We start from the raw sequence: 26,803 nt of genomic DNA, 5'->3' as shown, positions 1-26,803 counted from the left end.
GCGTCTTTTAATTCAACTTTAATTGAAAGTTTTGTTTTCTTCTCACTTCTTTAAAGGAGTGCAGCCTTGTCACGACCTTCCTCCAGTGGGAATATTAGCTCATTCTATCCTCCTACTTTCATCCACGCTGTAATAATGATGACTTTGAGCCCCGTGTCGGACACTTTGGTCTCCTCTGAGTCTTCCAAATCGGCGTTCATGGATTTCAGCGGCCACGGCTACCCGGGACACCAGCATCCCTCCCCGGGATTAGCGCACAGCCACTACACCTTCCACAGTCTGCACGCAGTGGGACCCACGCAACACGACGGCCCGTTCCAGTCTTCCGCAGGCCCCTACGGCCGCCCGCTGGGGTACCCGCCGTACCACAGCGCGCACCAGCCGGGGCCTTACCTGCCGTACCAGCCCGGCGGCCACAGCAGCGCCTTGGCACACAGCAGGTCTGAGGACTCCGGTGCGTTCATGGCTTACTTTTTTCTCCACTTTTTTTTGATGAAACACGTTTATCCCGACAAATTAAATATTGCATTTTTTGTTCATATATGTTCTAAAAATAAATGCACAGACAAATAAGACGCATAATAACTGGACCAATTGATGACTCTGCATATTTCAGTTAAATCCTCATTTTCTTCAAAAATCCTATTCACCTATTTCACAAAAACAATTACTTAATCTGTGTGCAAAGGCCTCATAGACAAAAAAAATAGTGAAATAGTCAGCCTGTGAAAAAAATAACACTTATCCTGAACTAGTCTGGAATAAAAATGTGGTAAAAATAGTAAGAACTTGAAATAAGCAAGTTTATGGAAGCCAGTTACCACCACAAAGAAAAAAAAATACCCCATTAATAATTAATCATAGTTATAACATTAAAACCTAATAATAAAAGTCAAAATTATTAGTTAATAAAGTCGAAATTATAAAATAAAGTCATAATTATGACAAATTACTAGATTTAAAAAAAGTAAAAATGATGAGATGAAAAGTCATAATTAAGAGACAAAAAGTCAAAAGTGTGAGTAAAAATGCGTAATTAGGTAGAAAGTTGAAATTTTGGGCTAAAAAGTCGCCACTGTCATTTTGACTATTTATTTCATATTTATGACTTTTTACATCATACTTTCAACTTTGTGTCGCATATTTATGACTTTTTATCTCATACTTTCGACTTGTTGTCGCATATTTTCAACTCTGTATCTAATAATTATGACTTTTAATCTCATATTTCAACTTTTCTTACCTTGTTTTACCTCATAACTTCGACTTTCTTGACTCACAATTTCGATGTACCTTTGGGGTAATTTTTTAGCGGTATACAAATCCTACTTGACAAAGCTGAGGCACAAAAAAAATTCAGCCCGATAAAAAAAAAAGAACATATATTTTAAAGACACACTTAATGCAGGGTTCTGTTAAAGGTGAAAACGTGTTATTATTATTATTATTGTTATTAATTGTCAACATATTTGTTTCCCCCTATTTTTGATGTAATTAACTGTGATTTGTGCAACGGGTTAATAAAAAACGAGACCTTTTGGTCTATTATGATAAAAACAAAAACACTGATGGTTGTTATTCCAGATAATATGTGTGAAGAACAGCAAAACAAGTTGAAAAAAGTCGTCGTTTGGCTTTTTTTTTAAAAAGTTTGTCACATTTTCTTCCAAGATTAATGTTAGGTTGTTTGCTATCTGAACACTACATGTGTATATGTTTAAGACAAAGAAGAAAATGGGCCTTAATTTGCCATTTTCATGATATAACTTAAGTTGATTTCACTCGAGCAGACTTCCGAGTTCCGTGGTTAAAACTGTTTCATTTCCAAGCTGAATACTTCCTGCTTCAGAACCTCTGCATGCTTCCATAGTGGACTTATCAGAGCTTGGTGGGGGGTCACAGCTGTTCTCCCCTGACAATGTTGGCGACCCCCTCGTCATAACAAAGATCATCCCCTTAGTCAACACAAAGTGGTATAGCTTGCATGGTAAAAAAAAAAAAAAAAAGGACCTCATTTTACCAGCAAAATATTAATTAAGAGCACAAGTGTAAAACTCAAGGCCCGGGGGCCAGATGTGGCCCTCCACTTCATTTTATTTGGCCTTTGAAAGCCTGAAAATAATATGTATCAATAAAGTACTGTAACTTTTCTTACTAAATGTATTCTATCTTTCTATTATGGGAGAAAAAAATATATGTGCTCCACGTAATCGCAAAGGATGTTAACTTAGATATTGTCTAATTATGCGAAAATATATTATCAAACATTACAACTAGGGATGTCCGATAATGGCTTGTTGCCGATATCCGATATGCCGATATTGTCCAACTCTTTAATTACCGATACCGATATCAACCGATACCGATATCAACCGATATATACAGTCGTGGAATTAACACATTATTATGCCTAATTTGGACAACCAGGTATGGTGAAGATAAGGTACTTTTTAAAAAAATGAATCAAATAAAATAAGGTAAATAAATTAAAAACATTTTCTTGAATAAAAAAGAAAGTAAAACAATATAAAAACAGTTACATAGAAACTAGTAATTAATGAAAATGTGTAAAATTAACTGTTAAAGGTTAGTATTATTAGTGGACCAGCAGCACGCACAATCATGTGTGCTTACGGACTGTATCCCTTGCAGACTGTATTGATATACATTGATATATAATGTAGGAACCAGAATATTAATAACAGAAAGAAACAACCCTTTTGTGTGAATGAGTGTGAATGAGTGTAAATGGGGGAGGGAGGTTTTTTGGGTTGGTGCACTAATTGTAAGTGTATCTTGTGTTTATTATGTGGATTTAATTTTTAAAAAAATAAAATAAAAAAAAGATACTGTTAATAAAAAAAAAACGATACCGATTTTTTCCGATATTACATTTTAACGCATTTATCGGCCGATAATATCGGTCTGCCGATATTATCGGACATCTCTAATTACAACCATTTTTTAAATAGAAACAAATAGTAATAATAATGATTTCAAAGCATGTTATCCATCAAATTGTGCAGTGTAAAAGTAGCAATAGATTTCATGGTAAAATTGTGAAATTTACTGTGTTTTTTACAGCATTTTTTTCTAAATGAAAACAGTACTTTTTTTACTATAATAAACTGTGGTGCTGTTTTGGCATTTACAGTAATACACCGAAAAATCTACAATTGTTGATTTGCGGTAAAAAAAAAACAACTAAAGAAAACAAACAATGAACTGGCAGCTCAGGTGCCAACATTTTTCTGTATAATTGCAGTATTTTTAATTTACAGTAATAAAACAAATGTACATTTTACAGTAAAATTCTGGCAACTGAGCTGCCTTTTTTTTTAATACCATAAAAACAGCTGTACTGTTTTTCCATTTAAAGTAATATACACTAGATTTATTGCAACTTATCATATTTTTTTTACATTTTAGCTTCTAAAAAATGTATTAATAAAATGCATAGAAAAATTGTGTAATAATAGTATTCACTGTTAGAAGCGGCCCCTCTGGGGCCAAACATAACTGCAATGTGGCCCTCACCTCAGTGAAAAAGACTCTGATTTTAGAGCAAAACTGAAAACAATCACGTGTAAACACAAAGTAAATATTACACCATAACTATTGCAAAACTGTGGTCTCGAACCCGCGATCACACAACCTCTTTGACTGAGAACTGAGCACGCAAGAGAGTTGGCTTAGTGCCCATGCAGGTTCCCAACTCACTGACCAGCACAGCTCTTGAGGCGTTAGGGACTGAGTCTAACTTAATGCTCATTCTCCCCAATCGGCGCCATTTGTTTGTTGGAACCTTCCTAAAATAAACATTCATTTATGTCTTTCTTTTAGCTCTGAATATGATATTGTACATAGTGGACATGTCAAAAAAGTACCTCTGGCAAAGATGATTCATTTGAGTAACAGGACTGAAAGTTTGTAGCATAGAAATACTAAATACACAGGGCATTTATTCATCATACTCTTAAGTCTGAGGTATTTTCAACAACAACAAACCCTTCAATAACAAACAAAGTACTTCACACAAATGATTTAGGTAACAGGACTGTGCTGAAATATCAAAATACAATAGAACAGGAAAAAAGGATGAGTGAGCAACATTTTAGCCTGCAGAGGATGTGGATGATGCAACTAACTGTGGACCATGTGACTTGTGGAATATTCCATATAGAGGGGTAATAATGTGTTAGGGTAACAGGACTGAGTGAAAACATAAAGGCAACTTAAGTGTGAACGTTGACAAAAAAAAAAATTATATTAATAAAATAAACTTCTATTACCATTATTACCATTTATTTATAAACAAAATGCAAGCATACTCAATTTTTGAGTTTATATACCTTTTTTATTTTTTTTCCAATCAAGTGTACGTATGTATATTTCTTCCTAATACAAATTCAAATCAATATTAAGTAAACTTCGACTTCTGTCTTTTTTTTTTTTTTACATCTAAATATGATCTTACACACATTGGACCAGTCACAATGCGCACAAAACTGACATTTACAGTATGTTCATAGCATATTACAGTAATTCAACTAAAAAGTGTTTTTATGAATTACAGTAATTCTTTAAAAAAATATATTTTCTAAATAAATAAAAATAAGTTAAAACTGTGCTGTAAAAATGTATGGATATATGTTTATATAACATATATATATATATATATATATATATATATATATATATATATATATATATATATATATATATATATATATATATATATATATATATATATAACATATATATATATATATATATATATATATATATATATATATATATATATATATATATATATATATATATATATATATATATATATATATATATATATATATATATATATATATATATCATATATACATGTCATATATACATATACATACATAAAAATATACACATATATATGTAAATACATATGTTTTTTTTCTTTATTTAAACTTACTTTTGGCCTGCAGACAATGTGAATTATGTAATTTTCTGTGGACCATGTGACTTGTAGAATAATCCATATTTTTCACAGAGGGTAAAGTGTTAGGGTAACAGGACTGAGTAAAAACTTAAAGACATAACTAAAGTTTTTTTTTTCAGCAAATAAAATGAAAGTATAAATGGGATAAGGAAAGGCACAAATATGTTAAAAAAAACACTTTTCTGACGGATTTAAATGATTATATTTTATAGTTAAGTCTATTTTAGGAAGCTGGCAACAAATGTTATTTTTCTAGTGAAAGGTAGTTTAAATTCATATTTTAAACTGCAATCAGATCAAAGTGCAGGACATTTTGCTATAAATTGTATTTCTTTGGAATACAAATGGCGCCGATGAACCTGATATGGCACTATTAGTGTGTGCGTCGTCCAGTACTGGATTGTGTTGCTATGGTAATTGCTCACTATGAATAAACCCATAACCACATATGCGGAAGAACGTCAACTAGAAGCAAAGCGTAACTCAATTTAGAAAAACAAAGCAAAAATGTCGAACAACAAGCAAACGACCATGAATCATTCCTGAAAACAAAAGACGACCGCCACAAACTTTTTGCGTGCTTGAACGCTGACATGTACCCGTCCCGAGCATCATGAGTCCCTCGCTTGCTCCAGTGGTTTATAAACCACCATAATGAGCAACATTAAAATACAGCAGCGTAGTAGGTCTAAGTATTAATTAAAAACAAGTGTATTTAATATGTTTGGCCACTGTAACATTACACACAGTTTGAACAGTAACACTGTGTTTCAATATAGGGAAATAAAACACTGTACTTTAATCAAGTGATTCTTTGGCGTACCACTAGATGGAGCCAAGTACAAGTACCACAGTTTGATAATATTGTTACATACTACCTGCTTGGTAGCCTATAATAGTGGATGCTAACCACTGTGTGCAGTGAGAGATTACCATTATCCAGTTTCACTTAATTGGTCAGACAATAATTTACTGTATCTTTCCATCTTGTTCATTCATCTATGTCAGCTGTGTACAATTAAATGCTCTGCCACTAATTGACAGAAGGTACATAATTAACCTAATTGTTGTTTGTGTGGAGTGGTACCTGGGTTTGCCTCAGTAATCTGAAACCCAATTGTACCAAATATGAATGCAATATTTATACATGTAATATTATTATATAATACAATTATTTACCTTTATAAAATAAATATACGTAATGTAATCGTCCAGTGCGCAATATGTATCATTTATTATCCCTTCCTCATTTTTAGTTTGCTTTTTACTTTTGTTACTGTGTGTAAGAAGCTGCACTGCAAACACATTATTTCCCCCGCATGGGATAAATAAAGTCGATCGTATTCTATTGTATACAAAATAATGTAAACCCAATGAATGTGTTCCAGACACAAAAATATGCACACAAAACACATTTTATAAGGAATCATTAAAGTTGAACATGCATAAAACTAGGGCTGCAACAACTAATCGATTAAAATCGATTATAAAAATAGTTGGCGATTAATTTAGTCATCGATTCGTTGGATCTATGTCAGTGTTTTTCAACCTTTTTTGAGCCAAGGCACATTTTTTGCATTGAAAAAATCCGGAGGCACACCTCCAGCAGAAATCATAAACTCAGTTGACAGTAAAAAGTCGTTGTCGCAATTGTTGGATATGACTTTAAACCATAACCAAGCATGCATCAATATAGCTCTTGTCTCAAAGTACGTGTACTGTCACCACCACTGTCACACTTATTTTGACTTTTTTGCGGTTTTCCTGTGTGTAGTTCTTGTCTTCCGCTCCTATTTCGGTGGCTTTTTCTCTTTTTTTGGTATTTTCCTGTAGCAGTTTCATGTCTTCCTTTGAGCAATATTTCCCGCATCTACTTTGTTTTGGCAATCAAGAATATTTCAGTTGTTTTTATTCTTCTTTGTGGGGACATTGTTGATTGTCATGTCATGTTCGGATGTACATTGTGGACGCCGTCTTCGCTTCGCAGTAAGTCTTTGCTGTCGTCCAGCATTCTGTTTTTGTTTACTCTGTAGCCAGTTCAATTTTAATTTTGTTCTGCATAGCCTTCCCTAAGCTTCAATGCCTTTCCTTAAGGGCACTCACCATTTGTTTATTTTTTGTTTTAGCATCAGACACCTTTTTACCTGCATTTACAAAGCAATTAGCCACCTGCTGCCACCTACTGATATGGACGAGTATTACACGGTTACTCTGCCGAGCTCTAGACAACACCAACACTCAACAACAACACATCATTTGCAGACTATAATTACTGGTTTGCAAAAAATGTTTTTAACCCAAATATGTGAAATTAGATAATCTCCCACGGCACACCAGACTGTATCTCACGGCACACCAGTGGTTGAAAAACACTGATCTATGCTATGCGCATGCGCAGAGGCTACTTTTAATTTTATTTATTTATTTATTTTTATTTATTTTTTTATAAACTGCAACATTTACAAACAGCTGAGAAACAATAATCAAAATAAGTATGGTGCCAGTATGCTGTTTTTTTTCTCAATAAAATACTGGAAAGGATAGAAATGTAGTTTGTCTCTTTTATCCGATTATTAATCGAAGTAATAATCGACAGATTAATCGATTATCAAATTAGTTGTTAGTTGCAGCCCTACATTAAACAATGTGAAATCAGGACGGATACCGACTTGAGTGCAAGGGGCGTGGCTTGCATAAAGGGGGCGTGGTTTGAAAGGGATTAGATGCATGTTTTGGAATAATATAAAAGGGAAAACATTTTCACAAATGTATTTTTGGTACGAAATAGCAAAATTAACAGAATAAAATAAATACGTTTACTTTGGTTATTCAAAATTGCTAAAATTTCTTGTTTGAAATTTCTATTTGTCATATTTATTTTTCCGTGCGGAGGCCAACTCGCTCTTATCTAGCATCTGACTGCTGATTGGTCAGCTGCTGCGTGCTGCCAATCAATGAGCTTGTGGGCGGTGTAAAGGGATGAGCATCAGTCCGAGCGGCCGTTTTCCACCTGGCACTAGTGTTTGACTTGTCTCCATTCAATAGCGTAACATTATTTCTTGATGTGCAAATTCCGTCGGTGTGGATAAGATAAGACGTGGCTTGCATAAAGGGGGCGTGGTTTGAAAGGGATTAGATGCATGTTTTGGAGTAATATAAAAGGGAAAAAATGTTCAGTAATGTATTTTTGGTACGAAATAGCAAAATTAACAGAATAAAATAAATACGTTTACTTTGGTTATTCAAAATTGCTTAAATTTCTTGTTTGAAATTTGTATTTGTCATGTTTATTTTTCCGTGCGGAGGCCAACTCGCTCTTATCTAGCATCTGACAGCTGATTGGTCAGCTGCTGCGTGCTACCAATCAATGAGCCTGTGGGCGGTCTAATGGGATGAGCATCGGTCCGAGCGGCCGTTTTCCACCTGGCACCAGTGTTTGACTTGTCTCCATTCAATAACGTAACATTATATCTTGATGTGCAAATTCCGTCTGTGTGGATAAGACAAGTAGCTACCGTTGCCTTATTTAATGTCCCAAAATATTTAAAAAATTAAAAAAGGCATCGTGGTTTTTTTTGACAGAATTTGCATGTTTTCCCTATTTCAATGAAAACCACGGCCATCCCTACTGTCCACTAATAGGTCCCTGTCAATGTTTTTATACCCGGTCTGTCCTCACACAGAGCGCGAGAAGCCCACCACCGTGTTAGAAAACGAAGAGCTACGGCTGAACGGGAAGGGGAAGAAGGTCCGAAAGCCTCGCACTATTTACTCCAGCATGCAGCTCCAGACCCTCAACCAGCGCTTCCAGCAGACCCAGTACCTGGCTCTGCCCGAGAGGGCCGACTTGGCCGCCAAACTGGGCTTGACTCAGACGCAGGTATAGCGCACACTCATGCAAAACTGTTGTTCCCTCCCTCGCTAATTACAATGATTGAGTCACATGCTGCCTTTGTTTGTGTATTTATACCACGCTCTGTGGGGGTGCATTCTTTTGCAAGATGTTATTCACACTCCCTTAATTGGCATGTCTTCGTCTATGAGAACAAGTAGAATATTTATTTGGAGAAACAATAATGTATTTGTATATGCGCAGAGGACTGGCTGCTACTTACTACTTATACTACTATTTCAAAACATACTAAGTGGGGCTGTCAAAATTAACGAGTTAAAGGCCTACTGAAAGCCACTACTACCGACCACGCAGTCTGATAGTTTATATATCAATGATGAAATCTTAACATTGCAACACATGCCAATACGGCCGGGTTAACTTATAAAGTGCAATTTTAAATTTCCCGGGGAACTTCCGGTTCAAAACGTCTATGTATGATGACGTTTGTGCGTGACGTCAATGGTTGAAGCGGAAGTATTGGTACACCATTGTATCCCAATACAAACAGCTCTGTTTTCATCTCAAAATTCCACAGTATTCTGGACATCTGTGTTGGTGAATCTTTTGCAATTTGTTTAATGAACAAAGGAGACCGCAAAGAAGAAAGCTATAGGTGGGATCTTTGTATTAGCGGCTGGCTGCAGCAACACAACCAGGAGGACTTTGAGTTGGATAGCAGACGCGCTATCCGACGCTAGCCGCCGACCGCATCGATGATCGGGTGAAGTCCTTCGTCGCGCCGTCGATCGCTGGAACGCAGGTGAGCTCGGGTGTTGATGAACAGATGAGGGCTGGCGTAGGTGGATAGCTAATGTTTTTAGCATAGCTCTGTCGAGGTCCCGTAGCTAAGTTAGCTTCAATGGCGTCGTTAGCAACAGAATTGCTAGGCTTCGCCAGGCGGTACAGCATTAACCGTGTGGTTACAGGTCCAGTGTTTGGTAGTATTGTTGATCTTCTGTCTATCCTTCCAGTCAGGGGTTTATTTCTTTTGTTTCTATCTACATTTAAGCACGATGCTATCACGTTAGCTCCGTAGCTAAAGAGCTTCGCCGATGTATTGTCGTGGAGATAAAAGTCACTGTGAATGTCCATTTCGCGTTCTCGACTCTCATTTTCAAGAGGATATAGTATCCGAGGTGGTTTAGAATACAAATCCGTGATCCACAATAGAAAAAGGAGAGAGTGTGGAATCCAATGAGCCAGCTTGTACCTAAGTTACGGTCAGAGCGAAAAAAGATACGTCCTGCACTGCACTCTAGCCCTTCACTCTCACGTTCCTCATCCACGAATCTTTCATCCTCGCTCAAATTAATGGGGTAATCGTCTCTTTCTCGGTCCGAATCGCTCTCGCTGCTGGTGTAAACAATGGGGAAATGTGAGGAGCCCTTCAACCTGTGACATCACACTACTTCCGGTACAGGCAAGGCTTTTTTTTATCAGCGACCAAAAGTTGCAAACTTTATCGTCGATGTTCTCTACTAAATCCTTTCAGCAAAAATATGGCAATATCGCGAAATGATCAAGTATGACACATAGAATGGATCTGCTATCCCCATTTAAATAAGAAAATTTCATTTCAGTAGGCCTTTAACTCGTGTGATTAATCACCAAAAAAATATTGCATTAATCATGTGCGTGCACGGATTAACACGCGAAGTCCCAGAGAAGGGTCAATTGACATTTTTACCTAGAAAACACACAAGAGGGTCATTTGACCCCTAGTCCCCCCTGTGGACACTCCTTTTGTTATGAAAATGTGGCTGTTAGTGGCACACGGCAGGGGGCCACTTGAGCCTGTGTGGGGGAGGGGACCTTACAGCTCAAGCTTTAGTTCTGAGGTAGGTTGTGTGTGTTTTTGCAAGGATCAACAGAATGAAGGGATCAACACTCTGACATTTATTGTTAAAAAAAATACAAAACAAAACATATTTACAAAGAATGAAAAAGCAACTGTTTTCCCAGTTTTGGTGTGGAGGGTTGTTGCAGAAGCAATTGTTATTTTTGTGTGCCAAAAATAGTTTAAAAAAAAAAATTTACAAAGAAAAAAGCATATTTACAAAGAATGAAAAACCATGTCCATGTAAACGTGACTGACATACATTTGAGCAGTCACTCACAATCCTGGCACTGCCATTGCTCCTTTCGGCATTTCCCACATGTATAATTTTTCTGTCTACCTAGACAAACTGCCCCTAACAGCCTCATTACCATAACAAAATGAGTGATTAGTGTATTCGGGAAAAGCGTCGGGCCAAATGACCCCTCTCTGGGTCTTCTAGGTAGACAGAAAAATGCTGGGACTTCTAGTGTTAATCATGCATTTTTTTGGACCATACGTGCTCCTTTACCTTAACCGTGGATGGCTATCTTGTTGTTACATGGTCAGTGGTCAGGTCGATGCATATTAAGATGAATGTGCTCTGTGGCAAATTTCACTCCAAAATACAACCAGATGGGACTTTAGATAAAACTGTTACCAAGTTTTGAGCAAATATACACTACCGTACAAAAGTTTGGGGTCACATTGAAATGTCCTTATTTTTGAAGGAAAAGCACTGTACTTTTCAATGAAGATAACTTTAAACTAGTCTTAACTTTAAAGAAATACACTCTATACATTGCTAATGTGGTAAATGACTATTCTAGCTGCAAATGTCTGGTTTTTGGTGCAATATCTACATAAGTGTATAGAGGCCCATTTCCAGCAACTATCACTCCAGTGTTCTAATGGTACAATGTGTTTGCTCATTGGCTCAGAAGGCTAATTGATGATTAGAAAACCCTTGTGCAATCATGTTCACACATCTGAAAACAGTTTAGCTTGTTACAGAAGCTACAAAACTGACCTTCCTTTGAGCAGATTGAGTTTCTGGAGCATCACATTTGTGGGGTCAATTAAACGCTCAAAATGGCCAGAAAAAGAGAACTTTCATCTGAAACTCGACAGTCTATTCTTGTTCTTAGAAATGAAGGCTATTCCACAAAATTGTTTGGGTGACCCCAAACTTTTAAACGGTAGTGTATGACGTTTATTTAAGAAAATTTTTTCCTGTATGACATTCTGACAATAAAATTGCATTTTTGTCCAAATATCGAGGGCCTTTTTTTAGCTAATTTAAATTACGAATGCGAGTGATAACCTGGCTTTAATCATGAATTATCCAACTTCAGACGTGTGATTAATCGGATTAAAAACAATTATTTGACAGCATTAATACTAACTAAGTAGGACAAGCAGATAAAATATATAGTTTGTTGGGATGGGTATGTTTAACATTCGAACCGATACATTATAGTCCCAGTATGTAGTACCGATATTCAACAGTACCACTTTTGTGTGTTCATGTCTTAGTAATTAATTAATTCATTAATTAATTCCATTTTTTTTTCATTTAACATTGAGCTGATTATGATATCTCATTTTCAAGTATTCATTCCTTTTAGTTTGTCGTAGGTGGGCTCGCGTAGTCCGCAAGTAGTCTTTGCAAATTAAGTTGAATGTGCCAGTCTTGTCTTTTGTTGAGCCCTACAAAGTGTTTATACAGTAAGTATTGTACTTATTCCAAACTTTCTGTTGGACTGTAACGTTTTAATTGCCAAATTTGGTGGTGTTGAAATCAGAATCAGAACCAAAATCAGAAATACTTTATTAATCCCCGGTGGGAAATTCGACTGATATCGTTGATCTGTATGTAACGTAGTTTTCGGACCATATGGCGCACCGGATTATAAGGCGCACTGCCGATGAGCGGGTCTATTCAGGTCTATTTTCATACAAAAGGCGCACCGGATTATAGGGCACATTAAAGGGGTCGTATTATGATTTTTTCTACATTTGTGGTCTACATAACATGTAATGGTGGTTCTTTGGTCAAAATGCTGCATACATTATGTTTTACAGACCATCTTCAAGTCGCTTTTTGACCGTTGCTTCAGGATGCGCCGTTTCGTGGGCAGTCTTACTTACATGCCTCCACTGTGACAGCGTCTTCTCCCCGTCTTCTTTGTTGTAGCGGTGTAGCGTGCAAGGACGGGAGTCAAAGAAATGTCATAAGACGTAGCTAACTCTTTTAATGACATTCAGACTTTACTTAAAACAATAACGGAGCAGTGAAAAACCGTCCGACTGGAACTCTCTAATAACTAAAGTTCCTCGGGTGAATAATGTAAACTTACTACACCGGTAGTTTTTAGCGCTTCCATAGCGAGTCTACTGACAGGTATGAGTTAGAACTTTACGCTACTTTGCATTAAAAGTAGCAACCGCAGAGGATGAATGTCCCATAACAAGAAGATAGAGAAAAGGAAGAAGCTTATCGACAACCATGTCGCCACGGACTACAATGTCAGACGTGCGCAAATTTTCAGGATTTATGCAGATCCCAAATACAGATCAGCAGAAACCAAAAGGTAAGAAAAGTTGGTTTTGCATAATAATGTAAAACAAAAACGCCAGATAACATGTCTCCTAATAGGTGCTATTTTGGGGTTCTTATACAGGCACCATATTAATACTCGTATGTAGAAGCACAGTACGTCTGACTACAGTAGCCGTAATGCTTCAACAATCCATCAAGCGGTGCGGCTTCGTAGCTTACCAAAGTCGTACTAAAACATTTTGACAGATTTTTGAGCGCCGTGTGTAATGTTTTATATTCTCAATGGAACATTGCACACTCTTGGCATTCTCTCGATCTGTGAAGTGAAAACCATTTCAGGTGTGAAAACCATTTCAGGTGACTACCTCTTGAAGCTCATCGAGAGAATGCCAAGAGTGTGCAAAGCAGTGATCAGAGCCAAGGGTGGCTATTTTGAAGAAACTAGAATATAAAACATGTTTTCAGTTATTTCACTTATTTTTTGTTAAGTACATAACTCCACATGTGTTCATTCATAGTTGTGATGCCTTCAGTGACAATCTACAATGTAAATAGTCATGAAAATGAAGAAAACGCATTGAATGGAGAAGGTGTGTCCAAACTTTTGGCCTGTACTGTGAATAAACTGGATATCATGGTCTCGAAATGCGCACTAGCACATGTGTACGTACCGTGCGCTCTTTGCACACATGCTCGTTATGCATTCCCACACACACACACACACATGGAAACATAAATACAGGCATTAGAAGATTGCCATCATACATCACATCTTCACGCCATTAGGCTGCCCGCCAAACACTGAACACTTTCCCTCCGCTGTTCCCAGGCACAGCTGCAAAGTAGCACGTAGCACATAATGTTTCCATGAAACGTGTAGTCCCTCTGTTATTGTCCATCTTTGTCCGTCTCACACACACACGCACACACACACACACACACACACACACACACACACACACACACACACACACACACACACGCACACCACTCAGCATATTGAGACTTCTTGTTTTTTGTAAAACAGCAAAGTGTCCAGATTAATGTGTTAAAGAACACAAAGATCTTGGATATAACCCCCACAACGCACACACACACACACACACACACACACACACACACACACACACACACACACACACACACACACACACACACACACACACACACACACACACACACACACACACACACACACACCCGCACACACACACACACACACACACACACGCACACACACACGCACACGCACACGCACACACACACACACAAAACTACCCAGCATAGTGAGACTTCTTGTTTTTTGTAAAACAGCAAAGTGTTCAGATTAATGTGTTGAACAACACAATGATCTTGGACAGGGGTGGGCAATTAATTTTTACCGGGGGCCGCATGAGCAACCCGAGCACTGCTGGAGGGCCACATCGACAATATTTCAATTAAATTTTGCTCAATATTATTTTTGATATATACCGTAAGATAAATAATAATAATAATTAATAATAATAGTAATACTTCAACATAGTGTGTGTAACAGCATTCCATGACTAATATAAATAAATTAACATTAATAATAAATGACAGTAAAATAAGCACACGTATGACTGAGGAGTCATAGTGTAACTTTGTGTGGTGTTTGAGTTGTCCGACTTTTTGTGTGGCCATAAACGCACCAGTGGTTTAGTGCTATGCGTGTTGGTGACAGATGACAAGTTGGTTTTGGCCTGGTTTGTACGGCAGAAAATGACTAGTTTTTCGAGATAGAAGTGTTTTACTTATGTTTTTGGTGTGGTTCTGGCCGAATATAAACAGTTTTGCTCAATAAAGTGATCGATATAATTCCTGGCCTCGAAGCATCTCGATAGACGTTACAATAATTGAACGGTGTTCAATTGAACGGTGTTGACGAACACCGTTAGGGCCGCTTGTTGTCACTGTCACTCAAAGTTGCATTGCAAAATTACATAGAATAAATATGTTTATTTTGTTTAGAATTCAGATGGGATTGGATTTGGTGCGCGGCATATATTTGCTGCGCGCAGCAGACGCTAGCAGTGCGCAATTGCGCAGGCACGCACCTTAGAGGGAACGTTGCATGGCAGTCCATGTCTTGTTGGAAACACGCCATTCTTCATCAACGTTTCTCTTTTTAGCGTCTCGGGTGTAAACCGTGCATCACTTGTCGCTGAATGTGCACCTTCACTCGCAGGTTACACACGGACACACGCCCATAAATAATACTTTTCAAAATAAAAGCAGCACAGTTGTATTGCGCGCACGACATAGATGTTTTTTCAACTTTATTTTGTAATTAATGATTGCAGCTGTTCACATTCACTCACAATCACGCACACGCATACGTCCACACGGAAGTAATACAACTAACGATTTTCAAAACAAAAGCAGCACAGTTGTATTGCACACTCGATATAGATACTTTTTAAAATGTATTTTGTAATTTATAATTGGCCTCACGCGGGCCGGACAGGGACGCACAAAGGGCCGGATGCGGCCCGCGGGCCGCAGAATGCCCAGGTCTGATCTTGGATATACCCCCCACAAACACACAACCACACTCACACACACACACACACACACACACACACACACTACACCCACACACACACACACACACACGCACGCACGCACACACAAAACTATCCAGCATATTGAGACTTCTTGTTTTTCGTAAAACAGCAAAGTGTTCAGATTAATGTGTTTAAAAGAACACAATGATCTTGGATATACCCCCACAAACACACACACACACACGCACACACACACACACACACAACTACCCAGCATATTGAGACTTCTTTTTTTGTGTAAAACAGCAAAGTGTTCAGATAAATGTGTTAAGGAACACAATGATCTTGGATATCACCCCCAAAGACACACACACACACACACACACACACACACACACACACACACACACACACACACACACACACACACACACACACACACACACACACGCACACACACACATGAAACTACCCAGCATAGTGAGACTTCTTGTTTTTTGTAAAACAGCAAAGTGTTCTGATTAATGTGTTGAAGAACACAATGATCTTGGATATACCCCCCACAAACACACTCACACACACACACACACACACACACACACACACACACACACACACACACACACACACACACACACACGCACGCACACACAAAACTATCCAGCATATTGAGACTTCTTGTTTTTCGTAAAACAGCAAAGTGTTCAGATTAATGTGTTTAAAAGAACACAATGATCTTGGATATACCCCCACAAACACACACACACACACACGCACACACACACACACACACACACACACACACACACACACACACACACACACACACACACACACACACACACACACACACACACACACACACACACACACACACACACACACACACACACACACACACACACACACAACTACCCAGCATATTGAGACTTCTTTTTTTGTGTAAAACAGCAAAGTGTTCAGATAAATGTGTTAAGGAACACAATGATCTTGGATATCACCCCCAAAGACACACACACACACACACACACACACACACACACACACACACACACACACACACACACACACACACACACACACACACACACACACACACACACACACAGAGACTGTGATACCTGGCATCTTGGAACAAGGTGGGCGTCATTAGCCACTTTTAGAGAGAAGCGGTCATGCTGCTGCTGGAATATGAAACCAATAATTAGAGCAGAATCCTCTCAGCGAGGCGGCGTTAAGCTAACGAGCTGCTGATTGACTCCATGGCACACAAGCACCACTTAGCGCCGCTTGCTACCCGTTAGCGTTTGCACTTTTTATCGGACTGCGGGCAACTGCTGTGAAAACTCCTGACAAATAGATTATGATAAGGACATGCTTGCAGTGATCTCGTAAGCGCGACTGTGACAGATATGACAAATATATTTGTTTCTCTCCTGGCTGCGTTAAGGACTAAGGCAGTGCTGATCATATTCTGCAAGTATAATAATGAACATATGATGGAAATGAGCAGAGTCCACCAAAAATACAGTGTCAAAACTGCTTGGATTGTTTTTGTCATCGTGAACATGCAGGTTATATCTCACTCTGATTGGTTAAAATACGGGCATTTTGACAGGAAATACAGTAAAGATTTGATAAGGTAAAATTGATTTAGTGGCTGAAATAATAATCATCATCATCATCATCATCATCCATCCATCAATCCATTTTCATAATTATAATTGATTAAGTGGCTGAAATAATATTTATAAATAATAATAATAATAATTAGTAATATCATAATTATCATCATAATTTATAATAATAATAACAATTTTGATTAGTTGTATCACATTTTTACTTTCATTTATTATCCTTATTTATTTCAGACATTGGTAAGGTATAGGTGATTTATGGATTAGATAACTACAACAATAATATTAATATTCTTATTTTATGACCCTCATCTAATTTATACTGTTATTTATATACCTATTTTAACATATTTTTTTCAGATTTGATAAGGTAAAGGTTATTTAGTGGCTAAAATCATCATCATCATCATAATAATATTAATTTATTGCTAGTTTAGAATTTTTTTTTTAATTTGTGTATCCTTATTTTTACATACATATTACAGATTTTGGTGAGGTAAAGGTGATTTAGTAATGTATTACTCGTATCAAATATTTACTTTTATTTATATCCTAGTTTTAACATATTTATTACAGATTGGAGTAAGGTACAGGTGATTTAGTATATTATACTAATAATAATATGTATAATCATAGTAATTATAATAATAATAATAATAACAACAATAATAATAGTAATAATAATAATAATTTTATTTCATGGCCCTTGTCACATTTATACTGTTATATGTATTCCTATTTTAACATATTTATTTCAGATTGGATAAGGTAGAGTGGCTTAAATAACAATAATCATCAAACCTAAAATGTTACTAATCTAGTGTTAAATGTTTTATACGTTTTACATTTTTGTATCCTTATCTATACATATCTTTCACAGAATTTAGTGAAGTAAAGGTGATTTAGCGACTGAAATAATCTTCATTTTTTACTCGTATCAAATATTTACTTGTATTAGTATTCTTATTTTAACATATTTCTTACAGATTTGGGTAAAAATAATGAGGATATAGTTATATTATAATAATAATAATAATAATAATAGCCTCAAATCCATCCTGTTATTTTCAATCCTATTTTAAAATATTTATTCCAGATTTGAGAAGGTAAAATGTGTTTTAGTGGCTGAAATCATCATCATCATCATCATCATCATCATAAATACCTTAATACATTACTCGTATCAAATGTTTTACTTTATGTTTATTTTTATTTTAACATATCTATTACAGATGTTAGTAAGGTTATGGCGATTAGCTGGCTGAAATAATCATCATAATATTTTACTATTATATTTACTATTATTTGTATCCTGATTTCACCATATTTATTACAGATTTTGGTAAACTGAGGTTAATTTAGTGGCTCAAATAATAATAATGATAATAATTTACTTTATTGTTTCATTCTTACATGTTTACTGTTATTTTTATTGTTTTATATATATGTTTATATATATATATATATATATATATATATATATATATATATATATATATATATATATATATATATATATATATATATATATATATATATATATATATATATATATATATATATATATATATATATAAAATGTTTTTATATATAATAGATTTTTTTTAAATTGTAACCACTATATAATTACTAAAGTACTTTATTGTTATTGTCTGTCACAATTGCACGGATGTCGCCAGGCAAATAATTATCTTCTAGTGGTGTGAACGACGTATGAATATTATCGGTATATCTCTGATTCACCAATTTTCTAACATTTCTGTGAGAAAGAGGCCATTGTCTAAGTGACTTCATATGAACCATTTTTACATACTTCCCAGAACAAAGTTCAATCTACTGTACTTCCTGCGAAGGGTGTTAGGACTCATGAGGACAACTTGCTTTAGAGCCCGTTTTTGTTGGCCCGCGAAACATTCTAAAGACGAGAATTACTTAATTTAGAACATTACTCTATAAACATAGAACAAACGCAAATGGCCCAAATACCCCCCTACATATGGGACCAGAAAACTAAAATGGCTGACGACCTGTGCGTCCTACTTTTTAGGTTTTTTTGAACGTATGTATGCATTTCTGCAGGATATGGTAAGTTTTCAAGTACGCTAACGTCCGTAAAAAAAATATGAGTTGAGAAAAATATTAAGAAGAAATGACATATCTCAAATGGTTCAGATTAGATAAAACGCTAATTTGCTAAAACACAAATTGATAATTTATGGATGTTTTGTTGGGATTGTTAATCATACCGCGCTACCGAGTTTAGCATTGATTCCCCTACATTATATTGTTTTAGTATATTTAGGGTATGAAAAAGTACTAAAATGCTGATCGACTAAATGTATGCAAAGTGGATTGCGTCTGTTAAGTGAGCAGAATAAGGGGTGCAATTCATTTTGTGTCAACATTTTTGCACAGTCTGTAAGAAAGAATGTATATTACACATATCATCTATTCAGCAACATCCTTTTATAGTTTTATTAAACGTGTGCAAAGTGGATTGCATCAGTTAAGTGAGCAGAATAAGGGGTGCAATTCATTTCGTGTCAACATACTTGCACAGTCTGTAAGAAATAATAAATATTAGACATATCGTCTATTCAGCAACATCCTTTTATAATTTTATTAAACGTATGCAAAGTGGATTGTGTCTGTTAAGTGAGCAGAATAAGGGGTGCAATGCAAGAATCTGTTATTGCAGAGGTGTCAAAGTCGTTTTCACTGGGGGCCACATCGCAGTTATGTTTGGCCCCAGAGGGCCGCTTCTAACAGTGAATACTATTATTACACAATTTTTCTAAGCATTTTATTAGTAGATTTTTTTTTAACTAAAATTTAAAAAAATATATAGTACGTTGCAATAATTTCACCTCAAAATGTAGTGTATATTACTGTAAATGGAAAAACAGTACTGCTGTTTTTATGGTAAAAAGGCTGCTCAGTTGCCAGAATTTTACTGTAACCTTTACATTTGTTTTTTTACTGTAAATTAAAAAAAACTGCAATTTTACAGTAAAATTTTGGCACCTGAGCTGCCAGTTTGTTTTTTGTTTTTTTTGCCGCAAATCAACACCTGTAGATTTTTCGGTGTATTACTGTAAATTACAAAACAGCACACAATTTATTACAGTAAAAAAAGTACTGTTTTATTTTTCATTTAGAGAAGAATGCTGTAAAAACCACAGTAAATTTCAAAATTTTACCATGAAATGTATTGCTACTTTTACATTGCACAATTTGATGGATAACTTGCTTTGAAATAATTATTATTAGTATATATTTGTATTAAAAAAAATATTTGAATATTTGATAATATATTTTGGCGTAATTAGACAATATTTAAGTTAACATAATTTGCGATTATATGGAGTACATATATTTATTTTCTCCCAAAATAGAAAGAAAGAATACATTTACTAAGAAAAGTTACAGTACTTTGATACATATTATTTCCAGGCTTTCAAGGGCAATATAAAAATGAAGTGGCGAGCCACATTTGACCCCCCCTTGAGTTTGACACCTGTGTGTTAGTGTGTTTACAGTGGTCCAATTTCCTCTATGCAACAGGAGCACTCTTTTCTTTTAAGGACAAAAGTGTTTGTCTCCCAAGTTTTGAACTGAACCTGGGGGCCGGCGTGGTTGAATAGCCCTGCTCTAAGGGTTAAATGTTGGGTCGATATTGTTAAACTGTCAATAACACTGACCTTAAATAAACCGAAAAATGTACAGTTAGTACCATAGGCACCAATCTACATTTCTGCCAGTGGGTGCACGGACGGGCGGTAAATCTGACGCTACTTTTCAGTGCCGCCAAGTGTAGCATGTGCTACGATAAGAATATTTAATAACACTTTAGTATGGGGAACATATTCACCATTAATTAGTTGCTTATTAAAGTAACAAAGACTTAATTTAGAGTCATTTGGACACTATGGGAACATATAAGGGTTAGGGTTAGGGTTAGGTTTAGGGTTACTAATAATCAATAAGGGTTAGGGTTAGGGTTAGTTAACTCTTAGTTAATGGCTTACTGGTTGTATAGTAAGACCATGCAGAATAAGGCACTAATAAGTACTTAATAATGACTAATTAAGAGCCAATATGTTACTAATTTGCATGTTAATAAGCAACTAATTAATGGTGAATATGTTCCCCATACTAAAGTGTTACCGAATATTTAATAATAAGAGGATTTTGTTCCAAAAAGGAAGTAAAAAAGTTAGTTTCCATTGGAAAGTCAGCTGGTGTCGTCGCTCTGACGTCACTGGCAGCACTTTATTTAATTTTGCTTTAATAAATGAGGTCAGTGTCCCACAAACTACCAGGAAGGATTTCTCTTTTGTATAAAGTGTGCCACTTTAGTTTTGAACTGACTTTGCTTTCACTTCCGCTTTCAGCTCGTTTTGCCCCTGCATGGAAACTCGTCTTTGTTTCATGATTGTTTCGTTGCAAAACCACTAAAAACTTGGATTTCATCGGCTGTCAACATGTAACATGCGGTGTTTTCATAGGATCTTCCCCGATCTGTTTTCACTTTCTGTTTGAAATCATTGCAGCACTTTTGCTGTCAGTGCTGTCGTCACTTTGCTCTGCAACAATCATGACTTCAAGGCAAAAAAGGATGTTTCTCGTCAGTCGCAACAGCAAAAGGGAACGTTTGTGTGGACAAAAGCAACACATTTCATTTTTAGCCCAATCATCGTGTTCTATACACGAGTACCCAAACATTGTAAGAGTAGTGCTACTTTAGAATAATAGGACTTAAGTACAAAACCCAAAACATGCGCGGTTTTTAAGTTAAAGTACCCATGATAGTCACACACACACTAGGTGTGGCAAAATTATTCTCTGCATCTGACCCATCACCCCTGATCACCCCCTGGGAGGTGAGGGAAGCAGTGAGCAGCAGCGGTGGCCGCGCCCGGGAATAATTTTTGGTGATTTAACCCCCAATTCCAACCCTTAAAAGCCTACTGAAATTAGATTTTCTTATTTAAACGGGGATAGCAGGTCCATTCTATGTGTCGTACTTGATCATTTCGCGATATTGCCATATTTTTGCTGAAAGGATTTAGTAGAGAACATTGAAGATAAAGTTCGCAACTTTTGGTCGCTGATAAAAAAGCCTTGCCTGTACCGGAAGTAGCGTGACGTCACAGGTTGTGGAGCTCCTCACATCTGCACATTGTTTACAATCATGGCCACCAGCAGCGAGAGCGATTCGGACCGAGAAAGTGATGATTTCCCCATTAATTTGAGCGAGGATGAAAGATTTGTGGATGAGGAAAGTGAGAGTGAAGGACTAGAGGGCAGTGGAAGCGATTCAGATAGGGAAGATGCTGTGAGAGGCGGGTGGGACCTGATATTCAGCTGGGAATGACTAAAACAGTAAATAAACACAAGACATATATATACTCTATTAACCACAACACAACCAGGCTTATATTTAATATGCCACAAATTAATCCCGCATAACAAACACCTCCCCCCTACCGTCCATATAACCCGCCAATACAAATCAAACACCCGCACAACACACTCAATCCCACAGCCCAAAGTACCGTTCACCTCCCCAAAGTTCATACAGCACATATATTTCCCCAAAGTTACGTACGTGACATGCACATAGCGGCACGCACGTACGGGCAAGCGATCAAATGTTTGGAAGCCGCAGCTGCGTACTCACGGTAGCGCATATCCAACTCAAAGTCCTCCTGGTAAGAGTCTCTGTTGTCCCATCTCCACAAGCATGCGTATCCAACTCAAAGTCCTCCTGGTAAGAGTCTATGTTGTCCCAGTTCTCCACAAGCCAATGGTAAAGCTTGACTGTCATCGTTCGGGAATGTAAACAATGAAACACCGGCTACGACGTAGCCGCTACGTGTTTGTGTTGCTGCAGCCGGCCGCTAATACACCGCTTCCCACCTACAGCTTTCTTCTTTGCTATCTCCATTGTTCATTAAACAAATTGCAAAATATTCACAGACACAGATGTCCAGAATACTGTGGAATTTTGCGATGAAAACAGATGACTTAATAGCTGGCCACAATGCTGTCCCAAAATGTCCGCTACAATCCGTGACGTCACGCGCAAACGTCATCATACCGAGACGTTTTCAGCAGGATATTTCGCGGGAAATTTAAAATTGCACTTTACTAATCTAACCCGGCCGTATTGGCATGTGTTGCAATGTTAAGATTTCATCATTGATATATAAACTATCAGACTGCGTGGTCGGTAGTAGTGGCTTTCAGTAGGCCTTTAATGCTGAGTGTCGAGCAGGGTCCCATTTTATAGTCTTTGGTATGACTCGGCCGGGGTTTGAACTCACGACCTACCGATCTCAGGGTGAACACTCTAACCACAAAACTTGGCGGTGAGACAGAATTTGCCATTAATCTCACATGGGTCGTCGGCATTCGGGCCCCGAAGCACCCACGGGATCGGCGCCTATGGTTAGTAAATTTTATCAGTATCGGCCGATCTACAGTAACTCATGAATGATTGAAATCGGCAACATAAAACATACAGAATATTTACACATCTATAGTCTTATCCATCTATTTTCTACCGCATTCGGGCAGAAGTTCGCCACCTCATCACAGGTACATCAATAGTTTATTTGTCTTCATTTGTCCGTTTTTTCCCCCTTTCAGGTCAAAATCTGGTTCCAGAACAAGCGCTCCAAATACAAGAAGATCATGAAGAACGGGCATTGCGGACCTGACGGAGAGTCGCTTCCCCCCCCGCTGCAGTCTCCCTCGCCTCAGTGCTCGCCGTGGGACGCGAGCATAGCGGCCAAAGGCGCGCCGGTGCACCCCGGTAGCTACATGAACAGCTTTGGACACTGGTACCCGGGTCACCAGCCGGACACAATGGCCAGGGCACATATGATGTGACGCCCGCCAGTCTTTTTTGTTTCTTCCTGCAAGAACTCATTGAGCTGACAGGGGAATCATTTACAACATAAAACACTGGAAGCCCAAAAATGAGCGCAGAGGGCAGCTATGAGCAGCATAAATAGACAGATGTGCGGATCGGTACTGGACATAAACACTCTGGGGAGTGGACTTGGTTTCTTCCAATAGGCTACAAATCAGCAGCACTGTGGCACCATGAATCAATCACTAATTATTTTACAGTTGCACTCAAATTTATTCAAACGTCATGTGACTTCTATTTATTTGCAATGTTTGTCAACTTTAAAAGATGGATTTTCTCTGCTTTGAATTTTAAGTTACATTTTATTTATGGTAACTGAAACAGGTGAAGAAGAGTGCTGCAGCTATGAATCCAGGAGGGGGCGCCGTCTCACGAGTCAATTCACGCAACATTTTCCAGCAGGAAGATGCTTTGACAAGAGGTTGTGTACTGCAACTGCACTTTCAGTGTGCTAGTAATTGTTTATCGATGTGTAAAACTGGATTTGAAATGTGTTTAGCAACGTTGAGAGGCATATTACCGGGTTTATAGCAGGGCTATTCAACTGGCGGCCCCGGGGGCCAAATCCAAGTTCAGTTAAAAACTTGGGAAAAAACTATTTTGCAATAAATTCCTTAAAACACAAGAGTGTTCCTGTTGTCAAGAGGAACTTGGACCACTGTAAACACATTGGCAGATCCTTGCATCGACTATTTAACCTTGCTAGCAAACATAGAACAATGAACGTAACTGAGGCGTTCCCTAGGGCACTCCTCTAAGTCCTCTTCTTCCTTACAGTTACAAGAGTGACATATGTAACTAAGGTGTTGCTGTAGCTTGTTTACTTCTTTATTAGTCACAAGCCATTTGTTCAACTTATTTAGTTATGCTAGTGGTGTTCCTCAAGGCTTCATCTTAGGTCAGGGGTGTCCAAACTTTTTCCACTGAGGGCCGCACACTGAAATATCAAAGCAAGCCGGGGCCATTTTGATATTTTTTATTTTAAAAAACAATACAATATATGTATAAAAAAATATAGGGGACCCCAAAGGGTTTAGGTAAAAAAAAATATTAAAAATGTGTCATTATTTAGTATTATTATTATTATTCAAGGTTTAAATCTCCAGATCAACATTAGGTCTATCTGTCAATATAAAGTGTTTTTTCAAGATTTAAGTTGTATGCTCTTTTTGTCAAAGAAAACCCAGTTTTTTTAATGGAAAAAACACAAAATATGCAATATTTTCCCCCAATAACATTTTAAAGTGGAATATTTGAGATTATATAATAATTGGAGTTCATAGCATAACTCATAACAACATTAATTCAGTATTATTTTTGAGCAACTTATATAGACACTTAAAAAAAAATTTAAAAAAAGTCCCACTAAAATTATTGGGGATCCAAAAGGGTCCTGCTCAGTAAAGTATTAAAAAATAAATCCTACTTTTTTTTTAACTTTTAACACAATAGTCTCAAGATCAACTTCAGATCCATCCGTCAATTATAACTTTTGTTGTTGTTTATGTTTTTTGTTTGTTCGTTTTAGGCCCTTCTTTAAACAAAACAGCTTAGTTTTTTTCTATGGCAGACACAAAATATTTTCCCCCAAAAATATTCCAAAGTGGAATATTTAATGTGACGTAATTGGAGCTTTCAAAAGGTCAATAATTCATAATGACATTGATTTTGATTCATTATTATGTTTTAAAGAAAGAAACAGCCTGCATGGCAGCTTTGTGTTATTAGAGTAAACATTGCAACATGTTCTTGTTACATTTCACCTGTTTGCTCTTTTATACCACTTTTTATGTTTTTTTTATTTTTTTAATCATATTTTTAGAATGCTCCGCGGGGCCGTTGAAAAATTACTTGCGGGCAGCAAATGGTCCCCGGGCCGCACTTTGGACACCCCTGTCTTAGGTCCTCTCTTTTTTGCGAGTTCAGTTAAAAAAACCTGTGAGGGCTGTCGTAGAGAGGAGCATTTTGACTAGCAAGGTCCTTAAAAATAGCACAGCGCTCCTGTAACTCTGACAAATATATATACCAAAAATAAAATGTCTACTGTAGAGGACAGTGGTTCTCCGGAATATGCATAATAAGACTAATGGTGGCATGTGAAGTACGGCCCCCCAGGTTTTAGCTTTCCGGAAAACAATTCAGTTGAATATCCCTGGTTTATATTATAAAAAATAGGCGGGTTTTCGCCATTTGCCGTAGGGCATTTGCAGCTTGCTTTTGTTTTGAAAATACCATTAAACAGCAAAAAATTTGCAAATTAGAGAAAAAATATAGGCTATAGTAAAAAATGGTGTACTACTTTACACCTGTTTTTTTTAGCTGATCCATGTTATTAGTCTGTTAACAAAATTTGAATTACCAAAATTGATTTTATTATGCTGTTGTCTGTGTAAAAAAAGTTTGGACACCCCTGCACTGAAGGATACTGACATGT

General features: G+C 37.0%; 1 protein-coding gene across 1 annotated transcript; it reads left to right on the top strand.

Annotated features, from left to right (window-relative positions):
* LOC133642928 (homeobox protein Dlx4a-like) lies at positions 1-25,282 on the top strand. The gene is made up of 3 exons (XM_062037347.1): positions 1-454; positions 8,674-8,870; positions 24,084-25,282. The coding sequence occupies exons 1-3, from the start codon at positions 136-138 to the stop codon at positions 24,324-24,326; spliced, it is 759 nt and encodes a 252-aa protein (XP_061893331.1). The 5' UTR covers positions 1-135; the 3' UTR covers positions 24,327-25,282.
* The last annotated feature ends 1,521 nt before the right edge of the window (positions 25,283-26,803 follow it).

Source organism: Entelurus aequoreus, linkage group LG25 (genome assembly GCF_033978785.1).
Source record: "Entelurus aequoreus isolate RoL-2023_Sb linkage group LG25, RoL_Eaeq_v1.1, whole genome shotgun sequence".
NCBI lineage: Eukaryota > Metazoa > Chordata > Actinopteri > Syngnathiformes > Syngnathidae > Entelurus > Entelurus aequoreus.
This window is presented reverse-complemented; position numbering and strand designations above follow the sequence as displayed.

Coding starts and splice junctions, on each gene's coding strand:
- LOC133642928 (XM_062037347.1), top strand. CDS start 136: ATGATGACTTTGAGCCCCGTGTCGGACACTTTGGTCTCCTCTGAGTCT. Junction 455..8,673: donor CAGCAGGTCTGAGGACTCCG/GTGCGTTCATGG, acceptor GTCCTCACACAG/AGCGCGAGAAGCCCACCACC. Junction 8,871..24,083: donor TGGGCTTGACTCAGACGCAG/GTATAGCGCACA, acceptor TCCCCCTTTCAG/GTCAAAATCTGGTTCCAGAA.